Source organism: Artibeus jamaicensis, unplaced genomic scaffold, assembly GCF_021234435.1.
Source record: "Artibeus jamaicensis isolate MK-2021 breed Jamaican fruit bat unplaced genomic scaffold, CSHL_Jam_final contig_797, whole genome shotgun sequence".
Taxonomy (NCBI): Eukaryota; Metazoa; Chordata; class Mammalia; order Chiroptera; family Phyllostomidae; genus Artibeus; species Artibeus jamaicensis.
The window spans coordinates 7,530,347-7,549,059 of NW_026521977.1; the positions used below are offsets into that span (position 1 = coordinate 7,530,347).

The following is an 18,713-nucleotide window of genomic DNA, read 5'->3' on the forward strand; positions in this document are numbered from 1 at the left end:
AAGAAAGGGGGACTCCTCATGTCGAGGCCCCAAAAGCACAATGCCTGCCCACCAGCAGCGAGGTCAGATAGGGTCACTCGCACTTCGCACAAAGCCACGTGGAAAGCTTAAAAAATTCCCTCACGTGGACCCCAGTTTAACAGCCAGTAAAACTGGTACAACACTATACTGAATTTCAGTGAGAAAAAGAAAGCAAAACATTTATCAGCATCTTCTGGACAGCGGTAACGCTGGTCATCTAGAAATCTCTACCAGTAATAGAAAATATCAAGATGGAAACGGCAGAAGCCATTTTTTTTTAAGGTTTTTGTCTTGGGAGAACGTTACTCGTGAGGATTCAGTAAACCTTAAACATTACATTTAAACCTAGGTGCTTAACTATGACGGATACATATGTCAATGGTGCGGCATCTCACAGTGAAAAGCGAAAAGAAGGCCTAAGCCTCTCTTTGCGCCAACGACACTGAGCAGCAACCAACACCGCCATACCCATCCGCGGGAAAGTTCACTTCACCAACCGGAGAAGGTGGAGCCTCAGAGGACACTCCCGCCACACAACGCGTTATACGCCGCTTGGCTTCCTGGGAATTGTAGTTTTAGCTGCCCCTCTTTGTCTCTTGTTCAGGCGGGTTGGAGTCGGCCAGAAAACTACAACTCCCAGAGTGCCCCGGGGGTGGCTAGCGGCTGCGGCTTGTGGACTGTGGCGGAGAAGGTCCAAGAGGCTCTGCGTTCTTGAGTGGCGCTGCTTGGTCCGGTGGCAAGTTGAAGGCTGCTGGCGCTGCGCCTGAGAAGAAGAGCGAGTCGGGTTGGCATTTGCCGTTCGGGTCCCAGCAACGATGAGTGCTGCCAGGGAGTCCCATCCACACGGGGTGAAGCGTTCGGCCTCCCCAGACGACGATGTAAATAACAATGGCGGAGTGGATGAGGGTTGAGGCCTACTAAAGGCTGGGGTAGGCCGGGATGGGTGGATAAAAGGAGGAAACGCCTGAGATGGCCCGAAAAGGAGAAGTGGGGGGCGCGGAGGAATGGGAAATACTCCCGTATTTAGGGTCGGAAGGTTTGAAGAGGGCCGCGCTCTAAGAGCCAGAGAGCTGCGTGGGAAGGGGGATCGAGGAAAGAAATCATGTATGGGCCAGAAGTGAAATCGTAGTCAGGGGATCATTTGCCTTTTGGGGGGCTGATGAAGCCTGTTGGTGGAGCCTTTCTTAGAGATGGCAAGGCCTTGCCTGTTTTAGGCTTAAAATGCTCTTGTGACAGTGTCAAAATGTTCCTGCATTTAAGGCAAATTTTCTGGCCGGGATTATTTTTGCAACGTATTCCTAACGATTGAATTTAACTGTGCTGTTAAGGGTAAATTCAGAACAGTATTGAACTGAAAAATTCTACGAGGGGAGGGGAGTAATATGTTACTGGCGCAAGGTGGTGAAGTCTTCAGACGTTGAGACCTAGAAGCCCGTTTTGATGTCAAATCCCTCCCTTGCCCCTCCTCCCTCTCCCCTTGCCTCTTTCCTGCCCTCCCCTCCCAGATGTCAGTTTAAATAGCAAACCATTCATTCCTTAACGCAACACATTGAATATTTACTGCTATGCCAGGTGTTGGAAATTCTAAGATGAATAAGTATGTATTATCCTGGGCTTTTATGTATATTTGTCCCAGCTCTTCGCGCACTGTCATGGAAACTGCAGTAACCAGTAAACGTAAAACTGGGTCCTTCTTACAATGAGTAAATAAACGCCTTGGGGACGTTGACAGGGAAATTTGGGGGAGGGGGGTATGGTAGGTCATCTTGAAGGATGGTGAAGGACACCATCTAGTTTTCTTTCCGTTTTTGTTTAAAGTACTGTCAATGTCTGGATGTATAGGGTTCTTTATTTTCTATAGTGCAGTTCGGTGCCTAATATCTTACTGTGTAAACCATAAAAGGCTCACTGGATACTTCTAGTGCATCATTTGCAGCAAATGAGATGGTTAAGACCCACCACTCTGGGAGGAATGGTTACATCCAGAATAGTAAGGGTCTTTTAGTTTTGCAGAAAGATTAGCAATCAGTAAAGATTTGAGGAGTAATAGATATAGAGAGATTTATTCATATTATCTGTTTCTTCCTACAACTGGCATTTAGACCTTTTCTTGTTGATATGATATTCCAGGACATGCTAAGGAATTTATCTAGGTTTTTGAGTAACCTGGATGCTATTTTAAAATCTGTTACATTGTTTGCCTCCTGGTTTTTAACTGTGATTTGATTGCTAGAACGTTAGGCACCTGTTTTGCCAGGCTCAGCAACATACTCTCTTAGCTCCGCAATTTTCAACCAGTGTGCAGCAAGAATTCTTAAAACGTGTAAATGAGAACAGCCAACCCAACAATCGCTGTCCAGTGTGAATGAATCAAAATTACTTCTTTTTTGTCAGATTGGCAACAAATATATTTTTTGGTGTGCCACAGAATTTAGTAATTGGTTTATGTGTTCCGTGAGATGAACAGGTTGAAAATCGCTGTTTTAGGCCTGACTGGTGTGATTCATTGGGTTAGGCAGTGTCCTGCAAAGTGAAAGGTGGATTCTGCTCAGGGCACATGTCTGGTTTGTGGGTTCCGTTCCCTGCTGAGGGGGTGAGAGAGGCAAACAATCAATGTTTCTCTGCCTCTCTTTCTCCCTCCCTTCCCTTCTTTGAAAATAAATAAATAAATAAAATCTTCAGAAAGAAAATTGATGTATTAGCTTGACAGAAAACTCTTGGTGATGCTAATTAGTTTAACACAAAGTTAAAGAAATTAAGTAATTAAGTCTCTGCAGCTTCCGAGGGGATCAGTTTAAACTGGATGACCCTGAAGACCTTTTCCAATCCTATAAGCATTCTCTTTGAAGGTGATGATTATAAATAGTTGCAAGTCCAAATCAGGACCCCGCACCAACACACATTCTGTAAAATTGATTAAGTTGCTAATACCTTGTAGTGCAATACAGTAATCTATCCCTTGAGAGTGATTTTTAAGTCCATTCTTTATATGAATTTTATATATGTAAAACATTTAAAATGTTTTCAAATCAAAATATAACTTGTAGAAAGTCATCTAATTATGTGTACTTGGTCAATAATTTGTAGTGAACATCCATTACATGTAAAAAGGTCATTGAAGTTTTCTTTGCCTATTGACCTCACAGGTTACATGAGAATCACAAAACATTTAAAAAGATATTAAAAGTATATACTAAATCACAAAATTCAGCTCTAGGAAAATGCTGACAATGTTAGAAGTAAATCCTAAGAATGACTATGGCATTGGTTTTGTTGCTTTGATTAGAGTGGAGAAATGAAAGCTATCTTTTAGGGAGTCAGGAGTGGGGAGGTTAATTTTAGTCACTAGCTGAGAACCTTTAAGAATGTGTCAGGCACCCATGTGCTTTTCAGAATATAGCACTTGGGCAGGGTACTTGTTATATGCTAACATCTTTGAAAGGAAGAATCAGAAGGACTTAAAGATTAGAAAAAAATAGGATTATAAGTTGTAATTGATAAGGTTATTTATATAAAGACATTGAAGACATTTGCTCTTTTCATAAAGAGTTTGGAAAATCTTTGGTTTTTAGACAGTATTTAACCTAATTTTATATTCTTTTATAAGTAGTTCACAAACTACTTCCACATACTCAATTTGATCATGTAGGATGATGTGGAAAGAGGAGAGGACTTAAGGTCAGAGGATGGAAGCAAGTTCCTTAGCCTCTTTGCCTCAGTGTCCTTATTTATTAAATGGGCTCTTGAGAGAATGTAAGTGAAAGCAGTTTGTAAGTTGTAAAACACTATCTCATGTTTTTTAACTTTGTTGAGTCAGAAATTGTTAAGAACTAACTGGTATGTGAAAAGTTGAGCTGTCAGGTGGAAAGAAGCAAAAATTTGGACCTGAGGTAGCCAAAATCATGAGAGCATATAAGCCTGTACCAAATGGAATTTGGAAGAGCCCTAAGAGGTTGTCCAGTGAGTACAAACAGTTTTAACTCTTACATGCCCAGGAGATGTGACCATCATTGTTTCTTTTATATTATATCAGTCTTTTTTTTTTAATAATTTTCAGAAGTAATAATAAAGGGATAGCAAAAATCACCTTTATTAGAAATTCTAATATGAATTTAATCATGGCAAACCAAATTTGTATTCCACATTTTCATGATAATTATACTCAAAATAATTAGCATCCTCTAAATACAGCTAACTGCTTATCAGTTGTCAGTTGTGAAACTGGAACATATAATTTCAGATTTTTAAATCTCTTTCCAGTAGATTTTAGCTTTATTATGAAGTTATTCTAGTTATTATATTTGTAACATCAAAATATAATCTTACTTGAACTATTTGAAATGTTTGATTGCTCATAATTTTGTTTTGGAAAGAGGGTTATTGTCTTCGCTCTGTAATTGTGAAACATTTTCATTTTTAGATGATAAACTCAATTAGAATGATCAATCCAGTGAATGCTTTCATTTCTACATTTCTAGTCACCTTTGTATACATACTTGCCTTCATCATTTTTCCACTTAAAAGCCATATCAAGAAAGTTTTGGTGTACAAAGATCATAAAAGAGGAAATGAAACAGTCACCCTTTTCAGAAAAACAGCATGATCCAGGCTATTGCAAAATACTGCAGGATGAATTCCTTTGTTGAGTAACTCTCTGGATGAGAATATTGTATTTCTTTTCTCTCTTTTTTTTTTTCTTCTTTGTCTCATTGATTTCTGGGTTGGAGCAAAGTTACCTAGTATTCATCCAAAGATTTTTCCATAGAAATTAATTTTGCCATCACTTGTCATTTTGTATTTACCTTCTGTTTGTCTAATAATTGTGAAATGCCTTCTGTCAGTTTTCAGTTTTTTATCTACTTGCCATTATGGGTAGAAATTAAAATTTTTGAATTATCAACTGTATCCAAAGAAATCAAAAAGCAACAGACAGGGGTGATGTTTTCATGGAAGATGATGCAATACTTTGGATAAGGTGATGAGAAAACATTTATCATTTTTCTTATTATTTTAGTCATTTTTAGCTTGGTAATATCAGTTAAAGTAATTCTTATATTTGTTTTGAGATATAGGGAAAATACTAGGAATGCATAGCTTTTTTAGATTTATAACAGTTCAATATTTGATATTAATTTGACCCATTTGATAATTACAAGATAGAATAAGTAATTTTGTTCTTTAAAAAAAAGTACATTTTCTTTGGAAGACCTCTGAAAGAACAAAAGTCATGACGTATCAATGCTTACAAAAACTAGAACTGCTCAAAAAGAAACTGAAAAACAAATATTGAGGCAAGTAGACTCTGATATTAAACTAAACTTTAGTGATATGTAGAATATCACAAAGGCCAGAGTTTTTAACTTCAATTAATAACTTTGGCAGCCTTCTGGGTTCAAAGTACTAGGTTCTCTAGGGTCCTCCACTGGGACAGTAGGTCTCAGCATGTGGCTGCCCACATAAACAGCATCAGTGTCACTTAGGAATTTGTTAGAAATGAAATCCATGAGTTACTCATGGATCACTCAGACCTACTGAATCTGAAACTCCATAAAAACAAACTTGAGAACTAAGCTCTCTGGCTGCAAAAGAACTAAAAGCTTCTGCCTTGAAGTAACAAAAAGAATACAGATATTCCTCCAATGTCATTACAACCCAATAAATCCATCATAAGTTGAAAATATTAAGTCAAAAATGCAAACCTAACCTACCAAACATTATAGCTTAGTCTGGCCAGTTTCTACAGAATGAGGATCACTTTCATACCATCATAAAATAGAAAAGTCTTAAGTTAAACCATCATATAAATATTTATTATCTGCAAAAAATTAATTGACTAATTTCTTTTCCAGCTTGGATCTAGCAATTGGGAGGCAGCAGATTTAGGTAATGAAGAAAGAAAACAAAAGTTCTTGAGACTTATGGGTGCAGGAAAGGTAAGCATCAGACTGTATGCATTTTTCTCTTTTCTGTGAAAATATGTCTTTTTTGTGTTTGTTAAGTGGGAAGGGCTAAGTACATTTGTATTCCATTTTCCTGTTCTTCATGATTATCTTAGGCTTCGGGGACTATAGCTGACCAAACCAAGTGCTTAAAATTTTTGCTGTTTCTTAGGATTTTCATTGCCTCTGGACAGTAGCTTTAGAGTGTATTTAAAAAAATTTTTTCTTGGTTTGAGTATACGCCTATGGAAGAAAGAAGACATTAAAGTTTATGATTTACCATTTGATACAAGGTATTTCTGGACAGACCAATTTGTAGGTCTTTCATATTTTATAGCTCCTTCTAGTTCTTGAAATAGGAACCAAAGAATTAACCTTTATCCCTGATTTTTCATGTTCATACATTTTTGAGAAATCCCTTTGATTAACATACTAGAAGGTATAAAATGAAGGTGGTGGGAAAATATTACCTATTGCAAAAAAAAATTCTGTTCCTAGCAATTCATTTTTACATGCAAGTACAGTGATCTCTAGTATTTATTTTTGTAGCAAGTGAATTTATTTTTGTAACATTGTCCCAATACCCTTCCTACAAATCTAATGTGAAAGAAGTAGAAAAACTTTTTTCTCTTTCAAGGTTCTTAAAATCTGCTTTTTGTTTTTGTTATTAATGTGAGAATGTATTTGTACATTTTAGTTTTCGCAATAATTGTCAACCACCACATACCAGGTACTGTACTAGGTCCTGGAGGGGAGGAGTCACATAGATCAATAACACATGTTTGGAGCCATCATGTAATGGAGGAAACTGGATAATAACAGTATAGAATTAGAATTGCTACAGGAGAGCTGTACACATAGTACTGTGAAATCAACAGACAAAGGTACCTAACTCTGGCCTGGCTGTACAAACAAGAAACCTCAGAAACCTCAGAAATAGAGTTGTTCTGAATCTGAAAGCATGAGTTAGCCAGACTACAGCAGTAGAGTCGAGGATAGAGATCATGCAAAACATGAAGACCTATTTAAAGAGGAAGCATTTGTTTACCTCATTAACCCAGATTTCCCGTAATTTGAAATCTGTCATAGAAAATAGTCTGAAGTTCGTAGAAAGTAGTCTGAAGTTCACCTAGTTCATGCAAAGAAAACAATTTGCTAAGGATGTATAACATATGTAATAGTTCAGGCGACATGCTCAACCTAGTAGAACACTCTAACAAAATGTATGAAATTTAGCTACCTATAGTTACGTCTGTAAAACTGGGGGGGTGGGCAGATAGAACACAGGAAAAAGAAATTTGGCCACCAGTAAGTGGGTTGTTTAGCATACGTTAAATTCTCTAGCAAAACAAAGATTGTAGATTGATTTTTTTTAATTAGGCTGGTTAGGTGTGTTCTGGCTTGTGGCCACACAGTATATTCCTAATCCTAGTCAATAAATTACCATGAGTATTTTATTGGTCACAGAGAACTAGCAGAGAATGTGTGAATAGACCAGTGCAATACTATCATCCTAGAATAATTTAATATCATTATATATCAGATCTTATTTATGAGGTATTTTCTGCAATCTAAAGAAGCAGCATATTGAATTGTTAATTTGCTTATGTGTTAATGGCAGGTAAGGCAATAAGCATTAATGTTTGAACCTTTCATTAGTATCTTTGGGTATGGAGAATGTGTCTGTCATTTTTTCACAATAGATTTGTTATTTACTATATCTTCACAGATGATTAAGATTGCTTCGCAAAGTCACTATGTTTTGGTGAACAGTTTCTTTATGAAACCAAATAGTAATCATAGAGTAGATTGGAACTGATAAATTGAGAGTAATTATATAGTCAGATTAGTTGGTAACTTTGAATCAAATTTATTTTTATGTTTTATAGAACTATAGAACTAGGTGGTTTTAAATTGTGGCCTTTTGGACAGTTTGAGACTGGGTGTTCATTGTAGTCATATACTAATGAGCTAACTATTGAGTGTGTCAGTAGTTACTATTACCTATGTCAATAGTAATGAAGATTTTCATTTTTTTTATGTTTTAAAGATCTATCACTTTATTTACTATGCATGTTATTTCGTTTTTTAGCTAGCTAAATAATCTCATATGCTTTCTTTCCATGAGATATAGATATGCCTGAGGCACCAGAAAGAGAAGATGGGAAAGTTAAAGCAACTCATTTAACTGGCCTTTTTAGGAAAGAACGTGTTTAGAGTGACTTAATTTTTTAGCTATCTGTCCTTCCCATTTAAAATTTCAGTTTGACCTTTATATACACTCTACCCCCTTCCTCTGCTCTGATTATTTGTATGTGTTTTAATAGTATTTACTGCCTTCTAATATACTGTAATTTTTTTTTGCTCCTCCCTGTCCCTACCATTATTAGAATGTAAATTCCATAAAGGCAGGGATCTTAATTTAATCTTCTTTCTGCACTATATCCCAGAAGCCAGGAATATTGTTGTACATATAGTATACACTCAGTAATTATGTTAAATTAGTGGTCTCAAATTCTAATACTTCTCCTGACTCCTTATAGAAAGAACATACTGGTCGTCTTGTTATAGGAGATCACAAATCAACATCTCACTTCCGAACAGGTGAGAAACTAAGATGTTATTAAAACAGAGGTGCTAAATTTGGAATATAGAATATTTGTACATATTTTGGGATATTCTAACTTCTGTGTATAATTGTTTTGGTAATTAAAAAATTAGAACTTGAAATGTATGTAGTATATGTGAACATGTTACATATATAACAATTAGTATATACTTTGATTTTTATAAGATGTGAGAGTATACATCAATACAATATTTTAACTAAGAAATTGACCCTTTTATGTCTTCATTTTTACTGATTCACAACCTGTATTTTAATTGTAGTGAGGTTCTGTGCCTCATCTTGCAAAATGTAATATGTATTGAGTTTATGTATTTTTTTTTTACTTTATAAATTATTTAGCATATAATGTTATAATCAGCATAGTATATAGTTATTCACTGTTTTGCTCTGAAATATTTGAGGGACATAGACTCATTGCAAAGCCTAAAGAAATTAACTTTTAAAATATATATTGGGGAAACCTTTTTAAATAAAAACTGAAAATGGATTTGGACTTAAATTCAGTCTACTGAGAAGTGAAGTTTTCTCTTTTTTATTGGGTTGGCCAGAATGTTTATTTACTTTTTTCTGTAAAAGACATTTTTCATTTTCTCCAATAACTTTATTAATTTGGATATTTTGGCATGTTGGCTATCTCCTGTGTGGTAGAACGTTGATTGTTCTCAGTGTCTCAATTTGATTGCTATCAGCTTCATCCGGCCTACCCAGCTGTGGGGCATTGTCCGAGAAATCTCCAGCATGAAACTTTGCAAACCCAATTTTGACATGATCAATCAGTCACAGCACCTTCTCCATACACTGCACAAATCTTTTTTTGCATTTCAGTTGCATTTTTGCTTTTTTTGAAATAATAAAGCATAATACACTGAAAATGTTGCATATTTTCTTCCATCTTCAATATTAAAATGGCTACACAAAAATTCACCAATTTTGATTTTTCTTTTTAAAGCATACTGATATGATAGCTGTCACAATACAATCTAACAGAATTATCTCAAATGAAGTTAAAGACAATTAAGCACTATTAGAGATTTTTATGGAAAAAAGACAAACTTTTTGTCCATCCCAATAAAATTGATCGTGATCACGGATATTAATAACAGCAGGGCCTAATGGCATTGGTATATTTAACAAAACTTTTAATTTCTGGTGTTAAAACAATTTCAGATTGATTTGCATTGTTACAAAAGGCTAAAAGAGTCCCTGAGCTTTGCACAATGGAAGTGTATTTAATTGCTTTTTAAAACTGAAGGCTTTATGAATAGAAATAATACAAAGCACCAACATTGTATTAAAATGTGAAAACCGTATATTTACAAATTAAAATGTCATACACAGAAAGCTTTGTTTCTGTTGGTAATGTCTAGTTTTTGCATGGTAAGTTCATAGGTGGTTGTTCAGTTTTCTGTTTCATAACTACATACAACAGTATATATGTAAAAATATATATATATCAAATGTTGCATGATAAAATAAAAAAGTTTATATTCAGTAAACTGATATGCAAGGAAAGGTATTAAGGAAACCCATTACAAGTTAACCATTCTCTGACACAATTACATGTCTTCATTATTTCTGTTCAAATGCAGAAGGTTTTGTTTGGAGGGTTTTTGTGACTAGAAGAAAACTTTCACTTTTAGGAAACCAGTTACGAGAGTTATAAATAAGCTAAAACATAAAATAGCCAGAGTTCTTAGTAATTAATGCATTTTATACAAGGTCTTCAGGAACTTCTTTCTGAGACTCTTGTATCTGAAGTGAATTATGTGGAAATACAAGCTTTTTAACTTTTATAAACACTTTTGTAGTTCAAAGTGTTGGTTATTAAAGAAGTATTCATAAATACTTATTTCAGTTATTTTGTTCATTGTATCCTATGATATAGGAACCTATCCACAAAATTAATTGTAAAATTAGTCACAGTTTGAGAGGTCACAATTCTTGATTACAATAGCATCTGAATTACAGGGTTTCTTGTGTAATCAAATATTTTTATTAATCTGACTGAAACATAACCAAAGTATACTGAACATGCAGGGGAAGAAGACAAGAAAATTAATGAAGAACTGGAGTCTCAATATCAGCAAAGTATGGACAGTAAATTGTCAGGAAGATATCGACGACATTGTGGACTTGGCTTCAGTGAGGTAGTAATTAATGTATTTTCATTAAATGGGAAGATGATTTTCAACTTGATATAATTTTTACAGTTAAAATATTTTTATTAGCCCAACTAAGTCTTTGTAGATAATGAGAAGAGAGTTTTTTTAAGGGATTTGTAAATAAATTTTCTGATACCAGCTTATGTAAATTCTGCTTAGATAGTCACTAGGGTACTTTCCCAATATAGTTGACATAAAATATTAATAGATTCACATGTACAAAGTGATTAGACAATTACATACCTATGAAGTGATCACAATAAGTATAGTGTCTATCTGGTACCAAACATAGTAACTACAATATTATTAACTAACTATTCCCTATGCTCTCCTGTCCATCCCCATGGCTTTTTATGACTGGCAGTTTGTACTTAATTCCTATCTCATTTTACACCCATCCTCCCAACCTCCTCCCATCTGGCAACCCTCAGTTCTCTGTATCTGTGAGAGTTTGTTCATTTACTTTGTTTTGTAGATTCCACTTATAAATGAAGTCATAATATGGCATTTGTCTTTCTCTGTCTGGATTATTTCACTTAGCATATAACTTCTTCATCCTTCCATGTTGTGGCAAATGGCAAGATTCTTTTTTTAATGGCTGAGTAGTATTCTATTGTGTATATGAACTGCATCTTCTTTATCCATTTGTCTATTGTTGGACACCAAGGTTGCTTACATATCTTGGCTACTGTAAATAATGCTGCAGTGAAAATAGGGGTGGGGTGCATAGATACTTTTTCAAGTTAGTGTTTTGGATTTCTTCAGATAAATACCAAGAAGTCGAATTGATGGATCATATGTAGTTCTATTTTTAATTTTTTGAGGAACCTGGATACTGTTTCCCATAGGTGCTGTACCAATTTGCCACCCACTGACAGTGTGTGAGGGTTTTCTGTTTTCTACATCTTTACCAGCACTTGTGTGTTGCTTTATTGACAAGGCATTCTGACAAGTATGAGGGTGATATCTCATTGTTATTTTAATTCCCATTTCCTTGATGATAAGTGATACCATGCATCTTCTTGATGTCTGAGTCACTGTATGTCCTCTTTGGACATGCATCAAATTAGGTCCTTTAGCCATTTTTTTAATCAAATGTTTTGGTGTTAAGTTTTATGAGTTCTTTACTCCTATTATTTTGGATATTAACCCCCTTTTAGTATGTATCATTGGTGAATATTTTCTTTTTTTTTTTTAAGATTCTATTTATTTATCTTTAGAGGGGAAGGGAAGTAGAGAGGGAGAGAAATATCAGTGTATGGTTGCCTCTCATTCGTCTCCTGCTGGGAACTGACCTGCAACCCAGGCATGTACCCTGACTGGGAATCGAACTGCGATACTCTGATTCACAGGCCCGCGCTCAATCCACTGAGCTACACCAGCCAGGGCTCATTGGCAATATTTTTCATTCAGCAAGTTGTTCTTTTGTTAGTGCTTTCTTTTGCCGTGCAAATATTTTTTAGAATGATAAAATCCTTTGTATTTTTTTATCCTTGCCTGAGGAGCAATAGCCAAAAACATATTGCTAACAGCGATGACAAACAGATTACTGCCTATTTCTTTTATGGTTTCAGGTCTTACATTTAAGTCTCTAAGCCTTTTTTTTTTTTTTTAACCAAACTATTTTTTTTATATTTTATTTATTTATTTTTCGATAGAGGGGAAGGGAAGGAGAAAGAGTGGGAGAGAAATATCAATGTATGGTTGCTTCTCATGCGTCCCCTGCTGGGAACTGGCATGCAACCCAGGCATGTGCCCTGACTGGGAATCGAACCGCGATACTCTGTTTCACAGGCCCGCGCTCAATCCACTGAGCTACGCCAGCCAGGGCTCTAATCCATTTTGAGTTTGTTTTCATACATGGTGTAAGAAAGTGGTCTACTTTCATTGTTGTTAATTTTTTTTGTTCCCAACACAATTTATTGAAGAGACTATCTTTACCCCATTATATATTACCACCACCCTTGTCATAGATTAATGGACCATATAGGCATCAGTTCCTGGGATCTCTATTCTGTTCCATGGGTGTGTCTGTTTTTATGCCAGTGCCATGCTGTTTTGATTACTATAGCTAGGTAGTGTGATACCTCCAGCTTTACCTCTTGCTTCTTTTAGGATTCTCTCTTGGGTAACTTTGGTGTGTTCCTCCTTGGGGCCAACTTCTTTGGGACTCTCGTGGCTTCCTAGCACCAGTCTATTTTCTTCACCAGATTGGGGGAGTTTTCCTTCATTTTTTCAAATAAGTTTTTAGTTTTATTCTTCTCCTTCTGGCACCCCTACAGTTCAGATATTGGAACATTTCAGGTTGTCCCAGAGATTTGTAAGTCTCTCTCCACTTTTTTAAATTCTTGTTTCTTCATTCTGTTCTGGTTGGATGTTTATTTTTTCCTTTTGTTCCAAATCATTGCTTTTAGTCCTGGTTTCCTTTCTGTCACTGTTCGTTGCCTGAATATTTTGCTTTATTTCGTTTTGGGTATCTTTCATTTGTGTTTTTAATTTTCGACCAAGCTCCCTCAGATCTCTGAGCATTTTAATCACAGATCAAATTGTCTTTGTTCAAGACAGTTCTTGAACTCTCCATCCGATAGGTTGGCTATCTCCTCGTTGTTTAGTTCTCTTGCTGAAGTCTTGCTCCATTCTTTCATTCAGCCATATTTCTTTGTGTTGGTGCACTTGATAAGTTGTAAGGAGGCGGGGCCTATGTATTCACCCAGCAAGGCAACCCTCCTTGCTGCGCTATGGCACTGACTGTGGGGGAGGGGCCAGAGAGGGAACAGTGCTGTCCACCTACTCGTCTTTAGCCCATTTTCCAACAAACCCTCATGTGAGACTGGGAGTTTCTCTCCCAGTAGTCCAGTCAGCTTTAAGGTTCAGTTTCACCTCTAGCCAGCCCTGGTTCACCTTGGTTTTTCTGAGCCAGCCAGCCTGTATGATCTACTGCCTTACTGGTGTGATGGTTCTGGTTGATTTTTTTCTTTAATTCCTTGGTTGTTGGAGTTCCATGCAGTTTGATTTTCTGGCACTTCTGCTTGTTTATTGATTTTAGATTGGTGGTTATCCTCCTTTTGGTTGTGTAAGGAAGCAAAGGGTTTCTACCCACGCCTCCATCTTGGCCAAAAACTCTCTATTTTATTTTATTTGTTTAGACAGAGGGGAGGGGAGGGAGAAAGAAAAGGAGAGAAACATCAGTGTGTGGTTGCCACCCACATGCCCCCAATGGGGACCTGGCCCGCAACCGAGGCATGTGACCTGACTGGGAATCAAACCAGCAACCATTTGGTTCACAGGCCAACACTTAATCCACTGAAGCCACACCAGCCAGGGCTCTCAGTTGTTTCTTAACTCATCTTTTTTCATATTGTAACTACTGGTTTGTTTTACTCCAAAGTAAGATAATATACAAGACATTGACACCGTAATATCCAAAACACTGGTTTTTACTTTTCCATGAATCAGAGGTTAATTTGCTTTATTTACTTTTAAAAAATCTCACGTTTTTAAACAGCAGAGGGTAGGACACACATGTGTCCCATTCAAAGCCCCTTTTTTTTTTTTTTTTTTTTTTTTTTTTTTTTTTTTTATCTTTAGAGGGGAAGGGAAGGAGAGAAGGAGAGAAATATCAATGTACAGTTGCCTCTCATGGGTCCCCTGCTGGGAACTGGCCTGCAATCCAGGCATGTGCCCTGACTGGGAATTGAACCATTATCCTTTGGTTCACAGGCCCACGCTTAATCCACTGAGCTACACCAGTCAGGCCAAAGCCTTTTTTTACAACAAAATCCTACCCAAGTCTCGGTATATAAAACACATGTTGCTACCTGAGTCCTCAGTTCTTCCTTTGAAAGCCTGTTACCATAGTACAGTCGTAAACTGTTAATGGCTAGGAAATGGCTTTTTCCACTTTATCTATTTGATGATTGTATTTATTTAAATTGGTATTTTTAGGTAGAAGATCATGATGGAGAAGGTGATGTGGCTGGAGATGATGATGATGATGATGATTCACCTGATCCTGAAAGTCCAGATGACTCTGAAAGTGATTCGGAGTCAGAGAAAGAAGAATCTGCTGAAGAACTTCAGGCTTCTGAGCACCCTGATGAAGTGGAGGATCCCAAAAACAAAAAAGATGCAAAAAGCAACTATAAAATGATGTTTGTTAAATCCAGTGGTTCATAACTCCCAAATACTTTGTCTTTGTATTAAAAGTAAGCCTTATTGTTATAATGCACAGTGGAGGACTGCTTATAGAGCACAGACCTTTGTATTATAATTTTTAAAAAGGCCCTTTTAAGTAACTACAAAGAGTGTTTGCTTTCAGATGCCATGGATTACACTTTTATGGGCATGACTAAGATCATTTTTGTAAAGAGTATGAGTTGTATAAAATAAGAAATAAATACAATGCTCAATTTCCTTTCATATTAGCATCATCAGACCTCTAATCTCACCTTTTTATCCCTTCAGATAGTTGTGGGGGAAACACTAGTTATTGATTGTGGTAGCTTTTTTGTGTCTTCATAAACTTATAAAAAGTTTATCTGTACTGTGATGTGTTCATGAAAAAATTATTTTATTATACTTTGTTATAGTAGAACTATTCATCATGGATATTTCTGCTTCCAGTAACAATCTAAATTAATGTTGACAAATGGTTAGGTACTTAGTTTAATCTTACTGATTCAGCTCTACTCTTTTGGACCAAAACAACATGAGAGCAAATACTTTTCACATCTGTTAGGGTGGAGTTACAACTGTCGTAATTTGGAATGCTATGGTCCCAAGCAGTCTTTATATAATATGAATTACATTGAATGTTAGATTTTTTAAAAATAATATTTGGTGAAGTTTTACAAAAGAAATTATTTCTCTAATCATTTGGTCCTATCTATTTAGGAATATGTAAAAGTGTTTTTTGTTTGTTTTTTAGGTAATATGTGACCAAAGTTAATTTTCTTTCTAAGGCCTAAATAAAAAGAAAGCAGTTTCCCATATTTGGTTGTGACACCTTTATCCTCATTATCTAAAATTGAGGAACAGGCTTTTTGAACAAGAGGCTGAAACAAATTTTCTTCATTTTATCTCAGTACTGTTATCTTCATTTTTTAATTCCTAAAAAGTAGTATTGCTTTCTGATTTAATTGCTAGTTTTGTTAGAGTAAAATTAGAATCATTTGCTGTGATGTGGTTTATTTGTACATCAGATTTACACAAATTGCATTGTGGACTAGTCAGTGAACTTGGGTCCAAAATATTGATGTTTCTTAGTAACGTGTTTGAAGGCTTGAATCACACACTTAGGTACTTAAGTATGTGCTTGCTATATTTGGCTTTTAAACTTACTCCTGTGTCATTTTAAAGTTTAGAATATGTTAGAGGAGTAACAACTAGAACAGGTGATTTCTGAAATATTTTTCATATTAGACCCCAGCATTTTTTTTTTTAATTCTCACCTTGTTTTATAATTGGTGTTACCCAATATTCAGGTTAGGGCAAAAGTAGGTTACAGTTGTTTGTATGGAAAATAATACAATAAATAATAAAACAAGAATAAACTTTAATGTACTCACAACTGTAAATGTATTTTTGCCCCACCTTATAAATACTAATTGAGTAGTAGACAAGATGTATAACATGAATGAAATTTGGTTTAAACAAGTTGAACTTTATTTAATAAATTTCACTTTAGCCATTGATTTTCAAATATCTAGTCTTGTAGGGTTGGGTACCTAAAACTGACTCAAGTGATCCTTGTTTAAGGGTGGAAGAGGGAGAAGCAAGTATTATGTTTTTAAAAGTATTTTCATCGATTTATTGTTTAGATGCTGGGTTGTTTGTAAGTCCTGGTACATATATGTAAATAGAAAAGCCTTCTAAAATAACTGCATGGGAAGACCATTTTTCTTCATCTCCAAGTAGAGAAATTCTCGTTCCAAGTAAATCATACATTAGTGTACGTTAACATAATTTAGGGTTGGAATAAATTTGAGTCTGTTGGTCCACTGGGTGGTTTTTTCCGCATCAGATTGAGGGTTACCATTAAAGGAGGACAGATGCTATGCCGTTCTGATATCCTTATTAAGGAAGTACCAGGTGGGAAAATACAAATTCTTTTCCTACAGTGAAACACGCTATTCATCTTAATAGCAACTTTTCCCAGCATTGATCATTTCTTAGTTGAAATACTCTACTCAAGTGTTTACCTATACCACTTGTCTGAGTTGCTTTAGAATTATTTTAGTATAGTTGGCATACAGTATTGTATTAGTTTCAGGTGTACTACATAGTAATTTGACATATACCTTAAGTTGTGATCACCGCACTAAATTCTTGCAACTATCCTGTCACTGTACAGAGTTATCAGTGCTGTTAACTATGTTCCCCTCACTTTTTTCGTTCGTTCCTGCACTCCTCTGGCAATCAGCAGTTTTTTCTTTCTATGAGTCTGTTTTTTTGTTTTGTTTTAATTTGATTTTTTTTAATTCAGCAGATAATTGAAATTGTGGCATTTGTGTTTCTCAGACTTACTTCACTTACAGTAATACCCTTTAAGTCTATCCATGTCACAAATTCATAAATGGCAGGATTTCATTTTTTATTGGTGAGTAATGCTTCCTTATATATATTTTCTATTTGACTATTGATTGGACACAGGTTGCTTCTGTATCTTACCTATGGTAAATAATGCTTCAGTGAATACAGAGGTGCATATTTCTTTCTGAATTACTGTGTTTTCTTCAGGTAAATCCCAGCGATTCCACTTTAGTGTATTTATGGTAGTTCTATTTTTACTTTTTTGGGGAGTCTCCATACTGGTTTCCATGGTGGCTGAGCCAGTCTGCAGGGTTCCATTTGACCCACACCTTCACTAACACTTGCCCATTGACTTTTTGATGATAACCTTTCTAACTGGTTTCTCTTAGTTTGGATTTGTATTTCCCTAATGATTACAGATGTTGAGCATCTTTTCATGTCTCGGCCATCCATATATCTTCGGAGAAATGTCTCTTCATGTCCTATGCCCATTTTTGATTGGATAATCTTTTTGTGTTACTGACTTATAAGAGTCCTTACATATTTTGGAATCAGCCTCTTACTGGATGTATCATTGGCCAGTATCTCCCATTCAGTAGGCTGTTTTGTTGATGGTTTCCTTTGCTGTGCAGAGCCTTTTGGAAGGATGTAGTCCCATTTGTTTATCTTTGTTTCTCTTACACAAAAGGACATATCCAAAAAAGATTACTAAGATGTCAAATAATTTACTGTGTACGTGTTGTAGGAGTCTGTGGTTTCAGGTGTTATATTTATAAGTCTTCAATCCATTTTGAGTTTATTTTGGTGTATGGAGTCAGGCGGGTCCAATTTTGTTTTTTTGCATGTATCCAGTTTTCCCAGCCACCATTTGTTGAAAGAGTGCCATTTCTCCATTGAATAATCTTGCCTCCACTGTGGTGGGTTAAGTGATTAAGTGAGGGTTTATTTTGGGGCTCTCCACTCTTTCTTACTGATCGGTGTTTCCGTTTTCGTGCCAGTGCCATACTGTTCTGATTATTAAGCTTTGTGGGCATATTTGAAATCAAGGAGTGCTGTCCGTCCAACTGTTGTTTTTCAGTGTTTCTTTGGCTGTTTGTGGTGTTTGGTGTTTCCATATTAATTTTAGGATTATTTGTTTTAGTTCTGAGAAGAATGCCATTGATAATTTAATAGGGATTACATTCAATGTATATATAGACTTTCTTTGGGTAATACACACATTTTCGTTATATTAAACCTTCCAATCCATGAGCTTTGTATAGCTCTCCATTTTTTTGTGTCAGTATTTAAAGTACAGGTCTTTCACCTCTGGCTAAAATTTTATTCCTGGGTATTTTATTATTTGTGATGCAATTATAAATGGAATTGTTTTCTTAATTTCTTCTTTTGATCATTCATTATTAGTTTATAGCAATGTGACAGATTTCTGTC

General features: G+C 35.7%; 1 protein-coding gene across 1 annotated transcript; it reads left to right on the forward strand.

Annotated features, from left to right (window-relative positions):
- Positions 1-676: 676 nt before the first annotated feature.
- On the forward strand, positions 677-15,295 carry CUNH11orf58 (chromosome unknown C11orf58 homolog). Its single transcript, XM_037150539.2, has 5 exons — positions 677-899; positions 5,871-5,954; positions 8,504-8,564; positions 10,627-10,736; positions 14,697-15,295. The coding sequence occupies exons 1-5, from the start codon at positions 837-839 to the stop codon at positions 14,925-14,927; spliced, it is 549 nt and encodes a 182-aa protein (XP_037006434.1). The 5' UTR covers positions 677-836; the 3' UTR covers positions 14,928-15,295.
- The last annotated feature ends 3,418 nt before the right edge of the window (positions 15,296-18,713 follow it).